This window comes from Microplitis mediator, chromosome 7 (assembly GCF_029852145.1).
Source record: "Microplitis mediator isolate UGA2020A chromosome 7, iyMicMedi2.1, whole genome shotgun sequence".
NCBI classification, from domain to species: Eukaryota; Metazoa; Arthropoda; class Insecta; order Hymenoptera; family Braconidae; genus Microplitis; species Microplitis mediator.
Genome location: NC_079975.1, coordinates 15,493,064 through 15,517,936, shown reverse-complemented (window position 1 = coordinate 15,517,936; position 24,873 = coordinate 15,493,064). Strand labels below are relative to the sequence as shown.

The window sequence follows — 24,873 nt, the reverse complement described above, 5'->3', positions numbered from 1 at the left end:
TCGGTCGACTTCAAAATCTAATCAATTTCAAGTTCTGGTAAGCCTTTTCAATTGCGACCAAAAAAGTTCACATACACACGCACGCACGCACATCCACATCCACACACACAAACACGCACACACGCGCGAAAGTCCATTCAGAAATAGTCAGAATAGCTTCCTAGGACCTCAAAACGTCAAAATTTGATGGAAACTCGATTTTCGAAAATCGGACTGAAACCAAAAACTTCCCTGTTTTCGAAACTTGCAATTTCCGTAGCGGGAAGTTAAATAATAAATAAATAATAATAATTACCGATGATTTTTACTTAGATGAGCATATCATTTTTTATGGTTTAATAATCGAAGATGAATAACTTCCAGCTGAAAAATTCATTATTTTCAATTTTGTAGTCAACTGAAAATGTTCAGGACTTATTTTCATTGAGTAAACTGATTTGACTTTTAAATGAAAATAACTAGAAAGCCTTCAGAAATATCGAAAGGTTTGTAAATAATGATTCAGCGGGAAATAAAATGATATATAAAGACGATCCTGTGAAGTTTTGTGATGTCTGATAGTATCGCTGCAAACGTTGAATAATATTAAAACTTACTGTGAGTTTAACTATGATTATTATTCATAGTGCTTAATTTTTAATAGGCCTTTATCTTGGTATTCTCCACCGAAATTTTAAACTATTCATGAAAAAACAAATTAATCAGTTCTTTTGGAACAGCCTAAATGAAATTTATATAATATCCTAATTTTTAATTTATATCAATATATCGTTTTTCAAGAGTAATAAGCTAAACTTTAATATTACTGTTACTAATTTTTCTTTGGTATTTTTCCTTACTTCCTTTGATTCAATCGATTGAAGTCCAGCTTGCAACTTGTTGTAGTATCGCTGGTCAGCTTCTTGAAGGACTTCTTTTTTTTCTTTTTTTTTTTTATTGTCTGTAATCAAATATTGCGCGATTAAAACTTTGGGTAAATCACCCGAGTCAAAATATTTGTATTAGATTGAACTTAAGTTAACTTAAACAGCTTAGATATAACTTACATGATGTTGATGGACTTGAAATAGGATTACCTTGACTTAAAAAGCTTAAATAAGACTCAGGTGGGCTTAGGCATCAAGTTGAGCTTATTTATGACTTATTCTTGATAAAACTAACCTATCGAAGAATAAAAGCATGAAAAGGAGATATGAATCCAAACTAGGTTAGCGAAAAGCATCGATTGCCTGGAAAACAAGCAGGACCGGTACATATCAGGCACCAGGTCGTTTTTAGGTATTCTCCGAACACAAAAAGACCGAAGTGAAACATTTTTTGTTTAAAATTGATCTTTTGAAAAATGTTTAGGAGTTCTCCTTACAGACGAGCTGCGTGGCATGCACCAGGTCGTCTTCTGGCATTCTTCAAGCTCAAAGAGACATAAGTAAAACACATTTAGGTTAAAAATTCAATTTTTAATCAATGTTTGTGGATTCTTCCCACCGATGAGCTGTGTCACTCGTACCAGGTCTCTTCTAGGTTATCTTGAATCTTAGTTAGATTAAAGTAAAGCTTTTTAGGAATCGACTAAAAGTAAATCTTTCTTATTCTAACTCATATTCATTTAAAGAAATCCCTATGCACATTTTGTCATCAAAATTCATTACAACGCATACATCATCAACATTCTCAATTGAAACAAGGAAATATGTATCTTCAACATGGCATTTATGTAAATATCCTAACGTATTGAATGTATAAGTTTCTCCAGTGATCTCAAACACTCCATCAGTCAAAATTTGTTGAACTGTTGCATAATGGTTGCCATTGCATAAACAAATCATTTCTGGGCAGTTGCAATGTGTGACTTTTATAAAATAATCAACGAACCCTAAATATGTTCTATCTCTGTCTGAATAACATACTGCGTTCAATTGATATAGAAGCTCTCTCGGATACATTATTGAAACAATAATTTTTCTGTTTTTCAGCATTCTAAAATACTGATACAGCTTTACATTGTCATCAATATTAGCATTCCGTAACAATTCCTGAAGATTGTTTGGCCATTCATCCAAGTATTTATAAATTCCAATACTGTGAGTCTTGAATCTAATCCGTTCAATTATTTTTGCTTGTTTTTTTCTATTCAAACAGAAATCTTTAATTTTCCCTTCGGGTAGAGTTTCGGTAAATCTCACTTGTCTTATAGTTTTTGTATGGGAACTTTCAACTTGGGTATCGACATGATCAGTGCCGTTGATCGAGCCTAACGTTTGACCATTTATATTTTCATATTCGAAGCATTGTGTTGACCATACAGGCCCAAGTTTCCTAACATGATCTGGCAAATGGACTAACTGATGCAAATTTATAGAACAGAATCTCAATCCATACAATTCATCGAAGTCTTTCACGAATTTGTTCAAAAAGTCTTCAGCTACCTTTAGTAAAGCTTCTGTGATTTCGTTAAAGCTAAGAATAGCACATGTTCCGATTAAAAGCTTGTAATTTTCGAAAAGGTATTAACGTAAAATACCCTCCAACACTGGCAATGAATAATAATACGCCCATACTCTTAATTCAGATGCTTTCCAGTGAGTGACTTCGGTAATTGTTCGAGTTTTACGATGGATAAACTTTGTTGTTTTAATTGACATTAACCGATTATTAACTGTATCAATCACATCATACGGAGAAAAACCTTCGTCTTTAGACTGAACATCAAATAAAAGTGTCAAAATTTTCTTGATTATAACCCCATCAACGCCGTGCATCCTATCGATTGTCATTCCTTCGATAAAACCAGACATATAAATTGAAAGAGCAGTGGGACCTTTTACACCCATCACTGGATTTTCTGCTGTAGCCGTTTGTGCCCAAATTATACAGTCTCTAGCTGTCCTGAATTCCAATACTTCTTGACAAGGGTAAACATGAGTTGATCCATTATTAGTCCTCACGTTTAAACCTTCTATGCGACATGCCATACAGCCAAAAATATCGTTAAATTTTTTGAAATTCAAAAAATCTGACTTTGCCGGAGTATCAGCTGTTCCAGCTATAACTATCCCTTTAACTAGTATAGGATCGAGCTGACCGGGTATTCTATCATTGATTCCTCTCACCATTTTTGATAGTTAGGATTTGAATTTGCTCATAAACAAATTCGGGATGGGCTTTGTTTTACCAAACCACAAACCTAATAATAAGGTATTTTCCCTTAACATCCTTATTTCAAAAGGCAACTCATTGATTGTTAAGAAGAAGGGTGTCATGCTAACTTGAGATGATTTAAAAACTGGTATACCGTCAGTGTACCAACTGAAACTAATATTCCTGAAATCTTGTAAGAAGCCATTTTCACTCCAATATTTGTAGACTGATCAATCATAAATATCACTAATCACGTTGTTATAAATAATTCTTTGGAAACGATGTTGTAAATTGTTAATAAAACTATTTCGTTTAAACATTTCTCTGATTTGTTTCACAATAGACATCGTAACGAAAAAAGAATTCTTTTTCCTTCGACAAGGTGGGCATCGATGACCAACTGATTGTAACTCACGATTACATAAAGTTTATAACGTTCTCCACGTAAATAATATTATCACTCGCCCGTGATATTTCGAATAAATCTAATAAAATAATAATGATCATAGAATAATAATTCAATAATTATAACTTATGTTATCACTCGCATGTGACATCAAACAAAAGAAAATATACATGCAAGTAAATAATAACGGATAATACTTCACTAAATATAAATTATGTTATCACTCGCATGTGATATATAGATAACATGTAAATTAAAACAATCTCAAAATAATCCTTAATTATTTTCCGTAAACAATTCTCGGAAATATCTAATGGTGACTGTCTTGCAGTATACACGAAATAATATTATCAAAATATACAAATAATAATTAGGAGATCGTACTCTTGGATCAAAATAATTGTAAATAATATTTATACTTCCGGTATCACTCACACGTGAGAATTTTAGACACAAAAATAATAGACACTGGCAGAGAATAATTCTCTCAGTATTTAATTTATGCGTTATTATCCACTGGGTCCATGATCACTCATTTTACCACGTGCTGGTAAATTTATAATAATACTGGAGAGTCGCTATCTCCCTCACTCTCACGCGATTGCAAATGGCCACCAACGCGGGAGATCAAAGTTACACGCCAATGAATTTACCAAAAGTACTTACAGTCATCGTCATAATATAAAATTTGTATGGGCTCCATTGGATTAGCAAACATCAACACCCAGTCGCAATTATTGCACAACAAATGGCAACTCAAATGGCACTATTTTGAAACTTTATATATATATATATATATATATATATATATATATATATATATATATATATATATATTAGAGTGGTCGTTAAAAATTAATTTTCTTGAGGCGCCCCCTAAAAAGTTTCCTTTTGATGAAAAAACACTAGGAAAATTTTTTATAAATTTTTTACGTCAAAATAACACGTGCCTCAAGACGATTTAAGTTGATTTTTGAGTATAATCATGTTTTTTGAGGATTTCTTATAATAAATACAATTTTATACAAAATATAAAGAATTACAGAACCCGAATTCATGAGAATACGATAGTTACTAAAAATAACAGGAAATATTTCAAATAGTAAGGTGTGTTAATTAAAAAAAAATTCATGATACTTTAATTAATAATTTCATTTTATTACAAAATTTATACAAATTTCATTTTAAAATTTAGTTTTCATCATTCCAATCCTTGAGTAAACTTTTTTTCGTTATCTTGATGCCTTTACTTCTGTAATCATCTAAAATTTGAATGAGGAATTGCTTTTGTTCTTCATCTTTTGTGAATAAATCGTTGTACTCTTGCATTAGTTTAACACCTCGTTCTGCAACATCGTTAACTACTGATAAATTTGTTACAGCCGTCAAACAATCTTGATAATTAGAGTCTTCCAACCAATTCTCACAATTTTCAGTCAACCAACTCGTATTTAGCCCAAGCTTATGGAAAAAATTGATAGAAGTTGCATTAATAAACTGTTCTAATCCTTCGTCAAATAACTTTGGGATATCCGCACGAGATACTACAGCCTTCCTAAGAACTTGTTCATCATTACTGTTTGATAAATTTGGTTTATCTGCATTTTGCGATAATTCGATCACTTTTTTTACCATTTTCTATTTCGTTTCCATATCTACATCATCATCGAATAAAGCCAATAAACAATTTTCAGGATTCAGATACCACAGATGATTTAAAATTTTACCTAAAGCACTCTCGTAGATTTTTTTGTCAATAGGCTGAAACTTATGAATGGATTTTATCAACTGAAAATCACAGTTTGGCGCCTAGATCGATGATGTGGCGACAAACCATATTCGTAAATAAATTTTCACAATAAACACACAAATCATAGCCAGGCTTTTTTCCTCCGTAGACTTTAGTTTAAAAGTAGATCGTAACAGAAAAATTTTCAACGAATATATTGCCTTAGCCATCCACCTGGCCTGATGCATAGCTCCAGGAGTATGAAACGTAATATTATCAGGTATTATTCCAATAAATAGCAAGCTTAATTCTAGCAGTTCTAAATAATCTTTTCTATCATGGTTCAAAGTAAGTTGTTGCTTAATGAATTCATGAATGTCTTGAATATCATTTTCTAATAATTGACCAATCAAGGGATCCGCTATTCCACTCTGAAGTTGAGTTAGGTCTAATCCATCCCACTCTTTCTTGAATCGAGCAAATATAGGCACATTTGGTCCAGAAATATTGGTTAACTTACTGTCAAATACAGCTCTCAATACAACCTCATATATATGATGTCTGCATGGCAAAAGAAGAAGATCTTTTTCTAACAAATGCTCAATTAAAACTGCTGCACCATTATATTCTCCAGTATTCGATGCAGTAGTATCACAACATAAACCGACTACTAATTCACAGACTCCATACTCTTGAAGAGCATCAGAAACTGCATTTGCCATTGCTCGGCCTGTAGCGTTTTCTAATGGTGGTATTGACAGAATTTTAGTTTCATTCTCAAATGAAACTATTATCGGAAGACGTTCTACGAAATTCCTGCCAGTAATATCAGGTAAGTGTTTTCCGTCCCAATGAACAATTAATCTACAAAGATCTTTATTTGCAAATCTTGTTTGGATTTCAGCCGCTCTTTTTTTTCTGAAATTTTCACGTTTTTGTTTTATCGATGTTCGATTAACGATGTAGTGGGTAGCATCAAGTTCCACAGCTTCAAGAAATGCAATTAATAAGCTTGTTGCATCGCGATCACTAATTTTACACTTATCTAACATGGTACATAATTTTGGAGTCAGAATGTCTATTTTTCCACGAGACCTTTTCGATGGTGGCGATTCGTCATCTAAGTCAATAACGAAACTAGGATCTCTGTGAAGACTTTCTTGACTGAATGATGGCGAGGATGATTCATATTGCGAAGTAGGCTCAGATTTTTCTATATTGATAGAAAAAAAATATTTTAATCAACGAATAAATTTTAAAAATGTCTAACTTATATTAACACTTACCAGATATATCTTCAACGTCGTCAATAAATCCAACACGATTAGGTTCGCGTTGATTTAATAAAAATCTTTTTGTACTGTCATCAACCATTGTTAAAACATCACTGTGTGCTATATCAAACAAATTATTTAAGTGTGACAAAAATACTTTTTCATTGTTTTCTTGAATATTATTTCGTCTTGATGAGTTTCTTTGTAAACTTCTCCAATCGTTATATAAATCATCAATTTTTTTCATACAGCGAGATTTTTGTTGTGTTGGAATTTCCTTTTTTTCTCAAAAAGTAATCAATTCATTATACACTAAACTTTCACCGACTTTTATACTATGTTTCAATATTCGCGTGTTGTAAAACAAAAATTTCAATACTTGTAAATTAGATGGAAGTTGATTTCCTGCAATTTCATGATGTGTCTCTCCGATTAAAAATATGTTTTCTATTTTATTTTCCATTATGAAGGAAAAATGACACTTCACGAAAAGAGTATCGTTTATAATGTTCAATGTTTAACCTTAAATTCGCACCTCATGTAAGACTTTACAGATGATAATGACTTACACAATAACTTCTAACAAAACATAACATCCAATTCCCGAGTAAACTCAATAAGTAATAAACAATATTACTTGTTAAAAATAAGATGTTTAAATTATAACAATATCGTGTTAATGATTTATATAAAGCAGGTGATACAAATTTTGCAATATAGACTATACAAAAATTACAGACGTATATACTACTGTTAGTAGCTTATCGACAGAGAATGATTTAACGGCCTTTATACAAGTTATCTAATGCATGTGCATCCGCAATTTTCTATAGCATTTTCATCAAAATAACTCATATATGAATGCTTACAGACGTATAAAAAACTAAAAATATAATAAAAATTAAAAAATAAGCTTAAACCACGAAGAAGTTTAAACTTTTTATAAAACTATAATTTGAAATTCATCACTGAGAATGATATTACTGAAGGTATTTCATTGTTGAAACATTTCCAATCTTAAAATAATTTTTACTATATATTTGACCAGAAATTCTCTGAAAAAACATGATTATACTCAAAAATCAACTTAAATCGTCTTGAGGCACGTGTTATTTTGACGTAAAAAATTTACAAAAAATTTTCCTAGTGTTTTTTCATCAAAAGGAAACTTTTTAGGGGGCGCCTCAAGAAAATTAATTTTTAACGACCACTCTAATATATATAGCCAAACACAAATGGTGTATGAAGAATATATGTTATGATAGATTGATATACAATTAATTAATGTAACGGGACCTAAGTCCACCTCCTCCACGGAAGCCGATACCTCGCCCTTTTGGGCATACTCGCGTTGCGTGTGGTCCCTATTTTTATAATCAACACCACCATATATTATAAAAGCGAAATATGAGCATAAGCTCACATTAACTTACCCATTAGGCATGCATTGCATGTGGGTGTCTCACCAACAACCACCACGAGACCGACCGCATTTGGACCCATACACTTCTCCCATCTCTGGTCGAAGTGGGGCTTGGAATGGATCCCCCATGGTACCAGACTTCAGCTCTAGTGAACTGCATGCTTAGGATTAGTGGTGGGGTGCGCAAGTTCTTCCCCAACCCATAAGGGCTACCTCCACTTAGGAATATAATCACTAAGATTTCAGACATGCCATTATACAAACTTGCCCTCATCCATCACCTAGTGATCTCTAATCTACGAGTTTTGTGGACGCCATGATGTTTTAATACACAAAATGGCGGAGGTTCGTCCACTCGGAAAGATTGATATACAACAGGTACACATCCTGCTCTCACAATTGTTTATCCACGTCTGACCATCGCAACACGTGAGTTTCATGCCGGCACCTCGGCCGGCGCCATTTTATATAGGTATCTCACTTCAACCAATGGAGAACTATCTCTGTCGCATGTTAATTTTTGACTGCTACCAACGACACATTATATGATGTCAACTGTGTAACTTTGCCAATTCCCAACGTTCAATGGCCAATTGTACGTGGCATATTTAATTACTAAGCTGATTTAACCATGAATCAACCAATGATTTATTCATGATAATCCTAAATTTATTTATAATTGAATAAATTTCTCGACGCCAACAGTTGCGTCGACGCGCATGCGCCGACCAACTGCAATAATTACAAACATATAAATAAAATGCGTGATTATTTTCCCATCATTCTAAAATTCTGATTATTTACTTAAAATAATCAGTAATTTTTCTTGGGTTCATCGCACTTTTCACCTAAGAAATCAATTAAGTAAAAATAGAGCAATAATATTGTAAAATCTTACATCTAAACAAAATAATCATAACATTCAGATATGCTAAGAGACGTGTGAGCAGCGTGTGCTGCCATCTGTTGCTCACCGACCTGATGCGGGACTGCCGCGACATTTAAATATCGTGACAAGTTCAATAGTAGTGTTTTTTCATATTTCTCTTATTTTTATCTAGAGAAAAAAATTTCTTAAATTTGTTCTAACTATTTTGATATAAATATTGATCGGGACAGTGCAAATTCATAATTTGAATAATATCTTCAAGACAAGCCAGGCTGACACTGTTTGATTAGAATTATGAAAACTAAGACCATGCTGTGAGTGATAGTTAAATTTGCTCCAGTGAATAGTGGTAGATCAGCATCCAGATTTTCATTATCATCATCATCGTTAATATCATCATTAGGGTGGTCCGTTTGGAACGACTTTTTTTTTTTTTCGCTCCCACTGAAAAATATTGTTGTAGACATTGAAAAAATAATTCTCTGAAAGTTTTAGCTCTTAATTTTAATTCTAAGTACTTTACATTTGATTTTGAAATTTTCCCATTTAAAATACATGGGAAAGTTGGGATTTTTTTTTTTTCATTCTCTATAACTCAGCCGCATTTTAAGTTATCGGGTCGCCGTTTGCGGTATTTTTTAGGTAATTTGATACTCTTCAAAAGTTTCTTTAATAGTTTTACTCTGACTTTAATTGTTTTTTCTGTATCGGTTCTGAAAATAATTTTTTCAATAATAATTTGGGTTTTTAGTTGATATTAACTAAATAACGAAATTTACAGAAAAAGTGCAGATAACGATTTTTTAGGAAATTTTATTCGCTACAAAAAAGGCCCTCTTAGTTAAGTAGCTTAAGTTCTCCGTTCACGTGATATAGGGATTCGAGTAATTTTGTAAATAAAATATTTGTCAAAAATTTTTCCGAAGTTCATCAATTTGACCCCTTTTGATTTTAATGACTGGATTAAATTAATGAAAGGAAAATTATTTACCGATTTAAAATTGAAATGAAATAGTATTTGGTGGAATTTTTGGACAAATATTCTATTTACAAAATTACTGAAATCCCTATATCACGTGAACGAAGAACTTGAGCCACTTAACTAAAAGGACCTTTTTTGTAGCGAATAAAATTTCCTAAAAAATCGTTATCTGCACTTTTTCTGTAAATTTCGTTATTTAGTTAATATCAACTAAAAACCCAAATTATTATTAAAAAAATTATTTTCAGAACCAATACAGAAAAAACAATTAGAGTCCGAGTAAAACTATTAAGGAGACTTTTGAAGAGTATCAAATTACCTAAAAAATGCCGCAAACGGCGACCCGATAACTTAAAATACGGCTGAGTTATAGAGAATTAAAAAAAAAATCCCAACTTTCCCATGTATTTTAAATGGGAAAACTTCAAAATCAAATGTAAAGTACTTAGAATTAAAATTAAGAGCTAAAACTTTCAGAGAATGTTTTTTTCAATGTCTACAACAATATTTTTCAGTGGGAGCGAAAAAAAAAAATAGTCGTTCCAAACGGACCACCCTAATCATCATCATTATCATCATCATCACCAACATGATTATCAATCTCTTCATTGTACTCACCATTACTATCTACATGATCATATTATTATTAATATATTATTGTTTGTGAAAAAATTTAAATCTACAGTCGACGCTCTCTGTATTTGACTCGCCCGTACAGGACCATCCTCTGTATTTGACTCGTCCTTTTGTCCCCACCACACCAACTCTCAAGTTTCGTCCGCGCAGGCCTGCGCGGTCTCACACGCAGTGTTCTTAAAATATACGTCAACAATCGTCCGTACCTAACCTCACTTTTTGTGTGTAAAATAAATGTTATTAATTATTTGTGATACTAAAATATAAAATCTAAAATTTAAAATGTCTAGTGATTCAGAAAATTTAAAGGTAAGTCAAAGTATTAAAAATTTAGTAATAGCTATAAATAAATATGATACGAAAGTGAGCCGACGTTTTTAATTTTTTGATTAAATTTAATTTCCTAAATTAGAACTAAAAAATATATTTAAAAAATTGCACTTATAGTTTTTTAAATTTTTTAAAAATGACATTTTTTTTCTAATTGTTTTGTAATAATTTTTTCCATAAAAAAATTTCTAAAAATTTTGAGATGTCGGCCAACTTTATTTTTATAAATAAATTCATTTGATTAACAACACCTTAATTTTTATGACATCGAAGTTGACAGACATTAAAAATTTTTTTAGAATTTTATGGCAATTAAATTATAAAAATAATTTAATTAAAAAATTCCAAATGTAAAAATTAATAAAAATTACAAGTGAAAATTTTTAGAAGCATTTTTTAATTATAATTGATTTGCTATAAAAATTTTTAAAATTGACAGCTGACTGCTAACTTCAGTATCATTAATTTTTACTGTCCTTCAATGTTGGATTCATTTTAGATTTTTAATTAATCTGAAGATTGAAAATACATGAAAAAAATTAAATATATTAATTTTATTACTTAATATTTAATCTAAACATTTTTTATTTACAGAAAAAAAGAAATATTTTGTCCATAGAGCAGCGCTTAAATATTATAGAGAGGTTGAAGGCTGGAGAACGTCCTCAATCATTAGCTGAGGAGTATAAAATTTCCAAACAAGCAGTATCGTGGATTAAAAAAAATGAGAATAATATTACTCAAACAAAGGAAGTTTTGAAATCCTGTAACGGTAATATTAATAAGAAACGTTATAAGAAGCAAGAAGAGAGTATATTGGATCAAAAATTGATGAAATGGTTTAGTCAGCAAAGAACCATGGGTCGACCAGTGTCAGGTACTATTCTTAAAAAGCAAGCTTTATTATATAATAAACGTTTGAATGGTAGTGAGAATTTCACAGCAAGTGACGGGTGGCTTGCTAGGTTTAAGAAGAGGTACGGATTAAAAAACAAACATATTCATGGCGAAAAATTATCGGCAGATTTAGAAGGTAGTGAGAATTTTAAAGAAAAATTCAACGATTTTTAAGACAATAACAGGTATAAGTCTTGACTGTATTTATAATTGTGATGAAACTGGACTTTATTGGAAAATGATGCCAAACAGTACATTAGTTCAAAGGATAGAAAAGAAAGCTGAAGGATTTAAGAAACCAAAGAATCGACTGACCGTAATGGCATGTACAAATGCTTCTGGCACGCTCTGCTTGTTATCGGGAAATCAGCACAACCACGCTGCTTAAGAAGTGTTAAGAATGTACCTGTTCATTATACCCACCAAGAAAATTCATGGATGACTCGTGAAATTATGACGACATGGTACACGGAAATTTTTCTGCCAGAAATAAAAAAAAAACACGAATTAGATAAAAATCCTGACACGAAAATTGTTTTAATTATGGACAATGCGGCTTGTAACCCACCTGCTGAAGAGCTCAATAAGTTATGTAAATCATGTACGGTTATGTTTTTACCTCCGAATGTTACATCTCTGATCCAGCCTTTAGACCAAGGCATCATTGAAAAATTCAAAAGGCGATACCGTAATGATTTAATGGAAAAAATTCTTCTTCAAGAAGAAAATAATGTTGAAAATAAAGATTTTTTCCAGTCATTTGATCTTTTAGATGCCTTTAATTTATGTGCCCTTGCATGGGATGAAGTGACAAGCAGTGATATTAGAAATTGTTGGAAAAATCTAATCCCACTGGCTGCTGATAATAGTGCCGAAACAGCGCCAGTTACTTTGCCTACAAATGAAGCCTTCTACGCTATTATGAAAAGAATAAAAGAATTCAAAATTTGTACTCCTGCTGAAGTTGAAAACTGGCTCCAGATTGATTGTGATGATAACGGATGGCAACCTCTCTCAGACAATGACATTCTGGATGACCGGTGTATTGCTGAGAATCAAGAAGAAGAAGAAGAGTTTGATGATGAAATCTCGTACGATGATCAAAATTGTACGTTTGATGATTCCATTATAGATGGTAATTGTCCTACGTTCATAGAGGCTATGAGTGGACTAAATACATTTTTACAATGGTATCAACGTAAAGGAGATAGTCAAGATGTATTTAATGCCTGCCAAAAAGCTAGTCAAGAGTTAGTCAGACTTGTGATTCACAAATAAAAAAAAAAAATTATATCGTAAGTTGAAAATTAGAAAAAAATTATTTTCTCAAATAATTTATTTATGTGGATTAATAATCTAGATAACAAATTTAGAAAATATATGTTATAATTTGAAATTTGTCTTGAATTTAACATTACTGTATTTATTCTTTATAATTTTAAAAATACTTAATGATTTGAATGTGATTTTATGTTATGTAAGAGAAAACCTTACAGTATTTTTAATATATTAAATACTTTTTATTCAAATTAAAATAAGAATTGCAATAATAATAATGATAAGAAATAAAAAAAATGATATTCGATATTTTTTGTAAGTCATTACTAAATAATCATGTATTTGTAAAGTACTTTGTAATTTTTGAAGTTTGAATATTCCCGCCGTTGCATTTAAATATACCCGCCACTGTATTTTTTTTTGATTGGTTGGACAAAAAATCGTAGTGGGAGACAGGATCGTCAAGCACAGAGAGCGAATCGCGTCAAGTACAGAGAGTGGTCAAATACAAAGGGGTCCAATACAGAGAGCGTCGACTGTATATATATATATATATATTAGACTGTTTCAAATTAAGCGACTACTTTTTTTTTTTTGAAGAACTTTGAAAAATCGAAAGGGTATGTTAAAATATGTTGACAGTTAAGATATGAGCTCTTAATATTGATATTTAGAGGTAGCTGTTTATAATTTTCGGTTTTTCATTTAGTAAAATGGTAAAAAATACATAACTTCCGAAAAAATCGAGATACAGAAAATTTCTTCCCTAACATTTTGTAGCAAATTTACCGATCTACAAAAAAGGTCTTATATGATTTTTGCATCAATTCAACCATTCACAAGATAGCCGACGTCAAAGTTTGATACAATTCGAAGAACTTGTTTTTGCTCGTTCTGAATTTTATACCATGTCGACTAATGGGAATTCAAGAATTCTTAATACAGTTTTTTGTAGGAAATTGAATGCTCTACAAAAAAAGTCACTTATCATTTTTTGATAAATCCATCTGTTCGAAAGTTATTGGAGCATGAAGTCAAGTTAGAGTAAATTTTGAGATCTTTTTACTTTTCCGGCGAAACTATCGGACTTATCATAAAATGTCATAGAATCCTTTTTGTAGACAATTTTATTTCCTAGAAATTATCATTGACAAAGTTTTTTTAAATTCTGCATTGTTTTCTAGTTATTTCCATTTTATTGCCAAGCACCGAAAAAAAAATAGTTCTTATCGATTTTAAGAGCTTGGCATTAAAATGGAAATAACTAGAAAACAATGCAGAATTTAAAAAAACTTTGTCAATGATAATTTTTAGGAAATAAAATTGTCTACAAAAAGGATTCTATGACATTTTATGATAAGTCCGATAGTTTCGCCGGAAAAGTAAAAAGATCTCAAAATTTACTCTAACTTGACTTCATGCTCCAATAACTTTCGAACAGATGGATTTATCAAAAAATGATAAGTGACTTTTTTTGTAGAGCATTCAATTTCCTACAAAAAACTGTATTAAGAATTCTTGAATTCCCATTAGTTGACATGGTATAAGATTCAGAACGAGCAAAAACAAGTTCTTCGAATTGTATCAAACTTTGACGTCGGCTATCTTGTGAATGGTTGAATTGATGCAAAAATCATATAAGACCTTTTTTGTAGATCCGTAAATTTGCTACAAAATGTTTGGGAAGGAATTTTCTGTATCTTGATTTTTTCGGAAGTTATATATTTTTTACCATGTTACTAAATGAAAAACCGAAAATTAGAAACAGCCACCTCTAATTATCAATAGTAAGAGCTCATATCTTAACTGTCAACATATTTTAACATACCCTTTCGATTTTTCAAAGTTCTTCAAAAAAAAACAAATAGTCGTTTAATTTGAAACAGTCTAATATATATATATATATATATATATATATATATATATATATATATCTTTTATCGGTTTCGATTATTATTTGTAATAATCAAGAATCATTACATATAAAGTCTAACAAAATAGAAATTGGAAACTGCCTTCCTTTAAATTTCAATATAACGCGAAGAAATAGATTGTCATAATATCGATAAAATTATCCATTACCTTCATCGATTTCCTGATTATTGTTTTGACTCATATCATCGTCAGAGTTTTCGTGAATGTTGTCTTTATTTTCAGTTTCATTAACGCAATTATTATGATGATTCATTACACAAGTTGCAACAGCAATTTTTTAGTATAATTATCTTTGACTTTGTCACGTAACCATTCAAATAAATTTATAATTAATTACAAATAAGTATTGAAAATAGTATTTAAGTTTAAATTTGAATGGTTACGCGGGCATTTCGTTACCACGCCGGTGTTGAGACATCGTTTGCTCGCGCATTCGCGCGGTGTGAATGAGAGCTCGTGTGTGCCAAAATTTTAATTTATAATTTAAAAATAACCACATTTAATATTTATTGTTTATATGGAAATATTTATTATTTTGCATTATCTGGGGGACATAATGTGTGGTCACATTATGCCCCAATCATTGTTTTTTATTTTATTTAGATTAAATTTGATATCCAGGTATTTAGGAACTGAGAAATATTGACCGCAGAGGAGGGGAAAAATCAATATTTTCTCCTGCAATATCGATGTAGAAAACATGGTTTAAATAATTATTATTTAATTAAATAGATATTTTTAAATTATGATTTTGGTATAAATAAATACTAGACCAATGTATTTAATATAATATGTATCATTCAGGTCGGGGAAAAAGTTTTTATAATTTATTTATTTGATTTAAAATAGGCCCAGAGCTAGACAGTAATAATAATAATTAAGGGCGATTGTTGCGCGACATGGGTGGCCAACAAGTGGCCGGCCCAAAACGTATCTAGAAAGGTACGGATGAGCAAAGTGAGTGAACGCTGTCATTGTTATCAAATCAAATTACGTAGCTATTACATTCATTCTTTTGCCGGCAATTAACAGTGGTTGATTAGTCTAAATAAATAAATTCACCGGGTGAACTTGTTATCAGTTCAAGTCTGTATTCGGGTTTATTTAAAAAAACAATATCGAGTAAGTACTCTTGTATTCTCCTCTTATGCATTGTCGCTGATAACCTCCTCGGGAATTGTTGGTATTCGCGACGCAAAATTCACGTGTGTGTATCACACACCCGTGAATAATTTGATTAATTTTGTATTGCGTTTCCCCCTGAATGATACATTTACACATATAAAAAGAATTCAATATATTAAAATAAATATATTTTGTTTAAATTTTAATTTAAAAGTTAGAAATTGCGCGCGTACAGCAGTTTGCTGTATCGATATACACACATATACATATATCTATACTTGTAGTTCAGCTGAGAAACTCACGATATTAATTATTATAAAAAAAAAAAGAATAATTTCATTGTAACTTTTTTGTTCTTTTCATTTATTATCTTTTTTTTTTTTTTTGTTTAAACGAAAATTATCTGAAATTTTATCATGGCAGATAATGTATTGCGAGATCTCAGTGTTGAGCATTTAAACAAAGTCTTACAATTTCAGGAATTGGCAAACGTTAAAGACAATTTTTTTAGTAGTAACTTTTTGGAAATGCACGATTGGAATGTAGAAGCTGCGTACTAGGCGACCGCTGATGCAGTGCAGAAGTATTTGTGTGAAAAGGGACCAAGTGGTATTGACCATGCATCGTATTTAAGGTTGAGGCATTTCTTGCCGGATCATGTGCCACTAAGTTCTGGGTCGGCCCAGGACAATCCATGAGAGCCAATTCCCGATTTCAACAGGCATCTGCAAGCGCTAGAGAGGATGATTGCTGATTTATCTTAATTCCGTCCCTTCCGACAATGAAGATGAAGACTAAAAGGATAAAAAAAAAAGGAAAAAGATAAATAATAAATTTTTTTTAAGATTTTATTCCCAATATTTTTTGTACAATGCATTTTTCCGTAGCATCAATAGTTTTTACACAATTGAATAATAAAACCCCAGCGGTCAAGTAATTTATATTATATGTTTTTGACTATAAATAATGATTGAAAAAGTAACAATTATTTATTTAAAAGAATTTATTTTATGATTTTGGATAATTGGTGAATGAGAGTGAGGGTAAACCGTATCTTTCTCCCCCTATAAATTGTGAAGGGGCAATTCGGATAATTATTGTGATTATTTTATTTTTATTAATTAATTTTGATGACTTGTTTATCCTATTTAAAGGAAATTATTATAATGTAAACATTTGGGTTTATATAGATGCTACCCTCAGGGGTTTATTGGTGATTATAATTTATATTTAAAACTAAACTATTGTATCAAAGATTTATTTGGTATTTATATGAATAATTTAATCCAACAATTTTCGGGGAAATACTCAGTATTTATTTTTCCTAGGTCTATTTCCTGCTGTATTTAATTTGATTCATTATTTTATATATATTTAACTGTGTTTATTATTTTCTAATTATTTCTTTATCTAATTTCATTCGATTGTTATCCGCGTCGAACAAGCTACTCGCTCGGATCAATCCTTGCGAATTTCCTCCTGATAAATTATTTTTGTCCGTTTTGTATAAACGGTCTGGCGCCTACGTGCACTAATCCAGCCTGAAAAGCTGGTCCAGGCACACCCTTATTTTATTTATTTGTAATTTAATACCATTATTATTTTATTTAAAATTTAAATATTAATTGAGGTCATATTTATCATCATTTTTATTTTCCGGACTTTGAATTTATAATTTTTCTTTGACACACGTGGGTGACCAACAAGTCGTGTTCAACAGGTAAGATTCTTTTAATTGTAAAACTATTAAATATATTCAAAATTTGATTACTTAAAATTAATATTTGGAATACTTGCTTAGCGAATAATGGATCTCTCAAAAGTAAACGAGGCCATCAAATTACCCATATTTTTACCAACCAAAAAGCTGAATGAATTGGAAAGAGATGGAGATTATCAAATAACCGCTTTCAAAAATGCTAATACCAAATTCGGATTAAGAGTAGTTGCAACAATCAATGAAGAATTCAATGTATTTTTGCCAAAAAGGACGTCGGCATTGATAACGAAGAATCCTAATTATTTCGAAGAGTTGCTCAACCCCATACCATATCATAAGCTCTACCTCACTTACTTTGGTGGTAAATATAATGACTTTGAAATGGCTTATAGTGATTAATATATTACCAGTCATCATTATTTCTAAATATTAGATAAATTGGATAGTTAACAGTTATTTCTATAGATAATTTAAACTATCAAAACTTATCGCAATGTTAAAAATATATATTTTTTTTTTATTCGATCAAAAAAAAAAATCTTATCGTACTTTTACGGATATGTATGTATGTATGTATAAATTATGAAATAAAAACAACATTTAATTAAAGTATATTTTTTTTTTTTTTATTCAATCAAAAATTTTGATATACTTCTGGGGTCTGTTTCTTATTGATGATAATGAAGATTTGGTGGGGACTTGATCATGGTAATGCAGATTTTGACTGGAACCTGATCATGGTAATGCAGGTTCTGTTTGGGGGTCTGTCTAGCTTATCGATAAAAGTAGATTTTGGGACTTAGCGGATAAATAAGGACTTTTTACTACATATTTTCGAGTTTTTACTGCTTTATGTGTGATTGGGAGAGGGACTTGGTGAGATGTCGAACATTCGAGAATGTTCTCGAATTTTCCACGCACATATTGGTGGGGATTTTTATTTACTGCTTTAAGCAGGATTGGAAAGGGGACTTTACTACCGCAACCTGTTGCCAAGTTGACTGCAAAAGTTGGCATTTCCATAAGTTGACAGCAAGTTTCCGAGCAACTTGTCGACAACTTTCAGCTCGTGTAACTGGTGCCAATAACTTGGTTACAAGTTGCTCAGAAACTTAGTGACAGGTTGCGGCAGTAGATTGTTGCCAAGCTGCTGAGCAACTTGCAGCCAACTTGTAGTCAACAATTACACAAGCTGAAAGTTGTTGACAACTTATCATCAATTTGGTCGCAACTCAGGTACACGAACTCTCTTTACCGTTTAACCAAGTCACATATAAGCTGCGTTTGGGATAAACTGCCAGCACATTTGCCAAACAACAAAAATTATGGACTTCCAAATCTATATGAAACATTGCATTATACGTCAGGATGCGATCATCGAGAAACCAGTGAAGTGCTTAGTTTTATCCATACTGAAATGATTGCTATGAGTGTCAACGAAAAAAAAATATTATTATTACAGAACTCCGCGTGATTGATGATTCCAATAATTGCTCTAATGAATGGGCTTATGATTGTGATTATTGCTTCTTTAAACCATCATCAGATGTCAATCATGCAGTTGTGACTAACGATAATGTTAATCGATGTGCACGGAAAAAATGTTGGCTCAAAGCCTAACAATAGTAATTGAACAATTCAATTTATACTCAATGTTTTTGTTTTAATTTTTTATTGCAAAGCATAGAAATTTTGAATTTTACGATACAAATGTAAACAATGATTATAAAAAACGTTATTTAATGATTCCTGTAAGAGTTTCTTATTTTATAGAATTGACGAATTAAAAGTTATATCTAAACTTTCTTAATTTTTAACAAATAATTTTTAGATAATAAAAATGTGTCGTACATGTATTACTTATTTTTACTGTAATGCATAAAAAATATCAGAATTTTGCAATGAAAATTGATACAATGTTTGTAAAAACGTTATTCAAAATTTCTTGAAGAGTTTCTTAATAATTAAAAAGTAATGATAACATCGCATAATAACTAGTTTCTAACTAAGATTATAAACATATGATAACTACACTTATCCAAAAAATTAAAGGAACAAGAAAATTTCATAATTTTTTTAGTGATTTTTGGAAGGCTGTATTTTCGTGAAAAATGATCGTATCGAAAAAATAAAAAAAGCAAATTGAAGCTTGAAATCTCTAGTTTGAAGATCTTTCAGCAAAATATTTTTTTGAGCCACGGTTTTTGCGGAATCAGAAGAAAAAGATCGAGACAAAATTTTTCTAAATTTTTTGGTTTCGTTTTTTAGGTCTACGGGGCCGGGAAAAATTTTTTCAAAAAAACGAATTCATGGCTTGTTTAGGAAATTTATTCAGCTACAATTCGCTTTTTTTTGTTTCTCTGTACGACAATTTGCTGCTGAGATATCAGCCTTCAAATGGAAAAGAATCCTTTTGTCTTTGATTATTGATATCTCAGCAAGAAATGGTCACACAGTAATTAAAAGGGCAGTTTAATAAACTTGAATAAATCCCCTACAAGCTCCATTTTTGATTTAAAAAAAAAAAAATTTTTTTTCATCCTTGATATCCATTTGAAAAACCTTTAAAAAATGGTCATTTTCTGGTTTTTTAGTCGACTCATCGCTACTCTGCAAATATTGATAAAAAAAATAATGTTGCCAGGTAATTTTACAGCTTAATGTACCCCCAAAAACCCTGGAAATTTTCAGATTGATCCTGGCAACATTATTTTTTTTATCAATATTTGCAGAGTAGCGATGAGTCGACTAAAAAACCAGAAAATGACCATTTTTTAAAGGTTTTTCAAATGGATATCAAGGATGAAAAAAAATTTTTTTTTTTTAAAATCAAAAACGGAGCTTGTAGGGGATTTATTCAAGTTTATTAAACTGCCCTTTTAATTACTGTGTGACCATTTCTTGCTGAGATATCAATAATCAAAGACAAAAGGATCCTTCTCCATTTGAAGGCTGATATCTCAGCAGCAAATTGTCGTACAGAGAAACAAAAAAAGCGAATTGTAGCTGAATAAATTTCCTAAACAAGCCATGAATTCTTTTTTTTGAAAAAATTTTTCCCGGCCCCGTAGACCTAAAAAACGAAACCAAAAAATTTAGAAAAATTTTGTCTCGATCTTTTTCTTCTGATTCCGCAAAAACCGTGGCTCAAAAAAATATTTTGCTGAAAGATCTTCAAACTAGAGATTTCAAGCTTCAATTTGCTTTTTTTATTTTTTCGATACGATCATTTTTCACGAAAATACAGCCTTCCAAAAATCACAAAAAAATTTATAAAATTTTCTTGTTCCTTTAATTTTTTGGATAAGTGTATAAAATACAAAGATTATACCCTTAGAAAAAAATTAAAATCTTATAAGATACATATGCAACTGAACAATAATTATGAAAATTAATAATATTATTATTATCATTATTATTATTATTATTATTATTATTATTATTATTGTTATTAAAAAAAGTTATTTGTATTGTTACGTTTTGAATAATTCTCAATATTAATTTTTAATTATTTAATAATTATTTGTATCGTCTATAAACAATGGTCACTGATCCTAGTCACAGCACCACTGTTACGTTTTGAGAATTACCCCAAACTAATTAAAAATAAAAATAATTTTTAATTATTAAATTTAATTCAGGTTTGGCCTCATTGGAGTATCGACAGACCCCCGGTGGGCCTTGGTCGTCGATTATTTTATTGTAATTATTTATTTTGGATAGTGAATGGATAGGTCATAGTGGAGGTGAAAATATTGGGGTGCCAATTGGCACCCCAAAATAAGGTTGAATTAATTTAGAATTAATTACGTTTATTAACTATATAGAGAGCAGAGGATCGAGCTCTATGAGCTCTCTCGAAGGACTGACTATTTAGTCATTATAAAATTATAATAAAGTCAACAGAGTTGACAAAATGTTGACGCTGCATCTCAGGTTCTCTGTGAGAGAATCGTCGTGGCCCAGGCCTCATGCATCGTCATCTGTTTTGACTGCCCGCGAGCCACGGCGACTCTCTTATTGTAACCGATTTCCGTTACATTGCAAAAAATTAATTTATTAAAAATAATTAATTTAATTTAATCAATAAAATATTACGGGAACGTAACACCTCCCGACATAAGCAAGTCGCAGCGTTTTAAATGAATAACGCTACGACTGAAAATAAAATTTAATGACTCGATATAATCCATATGAAATGTATGATTGACTCTATACAAACTAAAATTGAATATATGAATGAGTCTATATAAACTAAAATTGGATGATGAAATGACTCTATATAAACGAAAGTTTAAAATCAATTTTGAATACTGTAAAAACAAGTTATTGGCTTTGGAATTTTAACCTAAACCTGAGATGAGCTATTTTGTACATAATTATATAATGTTTAAGTAATTTAACATAGTACTTATATTCATAGCATAAGTCATCTATGAAATTTTAAAGTTACAATCTCTATACCTCCCGACATAAGTCGGTTACTAATTCTATTTCAACATATAAAGAGTTGAATTAAACTTTTACGTACAATGAATGGTTCATTTCACTGGCTGAATCTGGGTTACTACAATAATAATTATTCTGATCGGTCCATTGATGTCCAGACGTCGATATCTTGGAGTTAGCAGTTAGAATTGACCTTCCTACTGTTTTTGACAAACAGTGGACGTCCTGAATTTTTGTATAAATGAACCCCTCAACGTGTATAATCTTGCTGACTATACGCGTGAAAAGGTTATTTGACCCGACATCGTATGTAGTTGCCAAACTCTTACTGATCGCAGTCAGATCCAGTCGATGACCTTCCGTCGTTCCTGAAGACTTCATTGAGTCAATCCGGACAACCCAGCAGATCAAGCCAGTATCGTAAAACTTTAATTTAATTTTTAACAATATTCTAATAATAATAAAAATTAAACAAAATCCAAATCTCAAATGATCTTTTGACTTTTTAATATTTAAGAAAATATAAAATAAATCTGTAATATCTAGTCCTTTTCGGTTCCGATTAGCGCCTAGTTTCAAATATTCGATATTTTTATCGTCAAATGTGATCTCCGATAATTTACATTTATCTGGAGGTTTTTTCATTCTTAACTTACAGATATTCTTTTTATATAAATTAATGATAAGACAAAACCGTAAACCGTTTTCAATCGAAATTAATAGGTCAAGTATACCATTTATACACAACATAATGTAAAATATATTTCTCATAAAGTCTGAGCCTGAAAACGTAGAACCACTAAATTTATCGCTCACATTAATACAATAATGTTTATAAAACGTTCGTTGCCTATCATTTTGTGGATTGTTTCCTTTTGAAACGACCCACGATGGCGAATCTATTTTTGAGCCCAATGATTGACTGTAATTATTTTCTACTTTACTCTCTTCTGAGCAGTAAAGTAGTTCTTTATTTTTAATTGTTTTTAAATTCAATAAGTCAACGTGGTCATTTTCACACGTATGCCCGATCTCAAAGACTCTACTGGCTTGGATCGGCATAATTTTATTTTCCGTGGTTGCGGCAACAACAAGCTCGTCAACCCGGTTATTTAAATTTTCGGCTCTCAATAATCCTTGAGCAGACCGAACCGTACGAGCTCCTGACATAACAAGTACAGGCAGCTCTTTTCCGACATGCGCGTGACTCGAATTATTACTATTTAAACAATTAAAACCAATCATTGGCTTCAAATTATAAGAATTTCCATTTAACATATTTGTAAGTGGTACGTTTTCAGGCACAAATTTATTTGAATCTAATACTGCCTTCTGATGGACAGTTTTGACTCTATTAGATCCTTTTGATCTATTGAAATTGACGAGATTGATTTCCGATTTTTTTCGGAACTCGCGTATTGCGGCTTCATTCAAAAGATGAGCCTTCATCTTTATGGATTCAGATTCTACTAAAGGTAGAATCTGGCATCCGCTTGATTCTTGCTTTTGAAATGCAAGCAATCGAGCCCGTAAATAATTTTGTTTTTCGCCCATCACAGTCTCGTTTAAGAGACGGGCTTTTAATTTTGTAGATTCCGATTCTACTACCGGTAAATTTCTACAACTGTTCGATTCTTGCTCCCGAAACGCAAGTAATCGATCCCGTAAACGATTTTGTCTTTTCATCAGGAGTTCCGTCTCCGATATCGGAACTTTCAATTGATTATACATTGCGAATATTTACAATATATTCCAATGTCCATTATTATGAGCATAATTATTTATGCACTCATTATATTTAAAATGCAATGATTCAAACATATGTGTTTTACGTAAGCCTAAGAAAAGGCTCGAGAATTTTAAATTTTAAAATTCGATAAATATCATAACAAAGGGAAAGTGTTATCATAAGTCATTACTGAGAAATTTTTTTTTCATTGATAACCAGTGGTCAGCAAATATTTCAATTATGTTTAAGCAATTACTTGAAATCAGCTTTGAGACCTGATCGTGATATAACGACTACGTCTTGGTTTTGCAGTATACCCGGACATACTCTTCGTTAAATCAGCGACGAGAATCTCGACTGATCCCAAAAGAAGTAAAATGATTGATAAAGAAACCATAATTAAAATATTTACCCACAATATTCACGCAGTATTTATTTTTTTAATTATTTTTATCGTATCAAATAAATATATTCAAATGACTCATCACGAAACACTTTTGCAATTTTCCGTAGCAACAATTTTACAATACAAAAATATTTTATAATAATAAGTATTATATGCCATAGTATCGCGTATAAATACAAAATGCATTCACGATATAAATTAAAAATATCCGTAGCAACACTTTTAATTTTCAAATATAAAAATAATCAATTTTTTTAATATTAATTTAAACAAAATGATAAAATTCTAAAATTAGAATTATTATTTAAAACTATAATGTTCTTTGTAATTCGTCCAACAGTCACAAAATAGTTAATGAGTTCAATAAAATAAACAAATGTTTCCGCACAATACTCGCGAAAAATTGTTTAAAGTCCGTAGCAACATTTTTAATTTTCAAATCATTATTTTGAATTATTTTCAATTATAATATTTATATAGTGATTTGTCCAGCGGTTAAATAGTTAGTTCTAGAATAATAACAAATT

General features: G+C 30.9%; 2 protein-coding genes across 2 annotated transcripts; both read left to right on the top strand.

Moving 5' to 3' along the window:
- Window positions 1-8,306: 8,306 nt before the first annotated feature.
- Window positions 8,307-12,092, top strand: LOC130671934 (tigger transposable element-derived protein 2-like). The gene is made up of 3 exons (XM_057476080.1): window positions 8,307-8,315; window positions 11,402-11,843; window positions 11,890-12,092. The coding sequence occupies exons 1-3, from the start codon at window positions 8,307-8,309 to the stop codon at window positions 12,090-12,092; spliced, it is 654 nt and encodes a 217-aa protein (XP_057332063.1).
- A 65-nt stretch (window positions 12,093-12,157) lies between these two features.
- Window positions 12,158-12,982, top strand: LOC130671933 (jerky protein homolog-like). Its single transcript, XM_057476079.1, has 2 exons — window positions 12,158-12,392; window positions 12,477-12,982. Exons 1-2 carry the CDS (start codon window positions 12,158-12,160, stop codon window positions 12,980-12,982), a joined length of 741 nt encoding a protein of 246 aa, XP_057332062.1.
- Window positions 12,983-24,873: the final 11,891 nt, after the last annotated feature.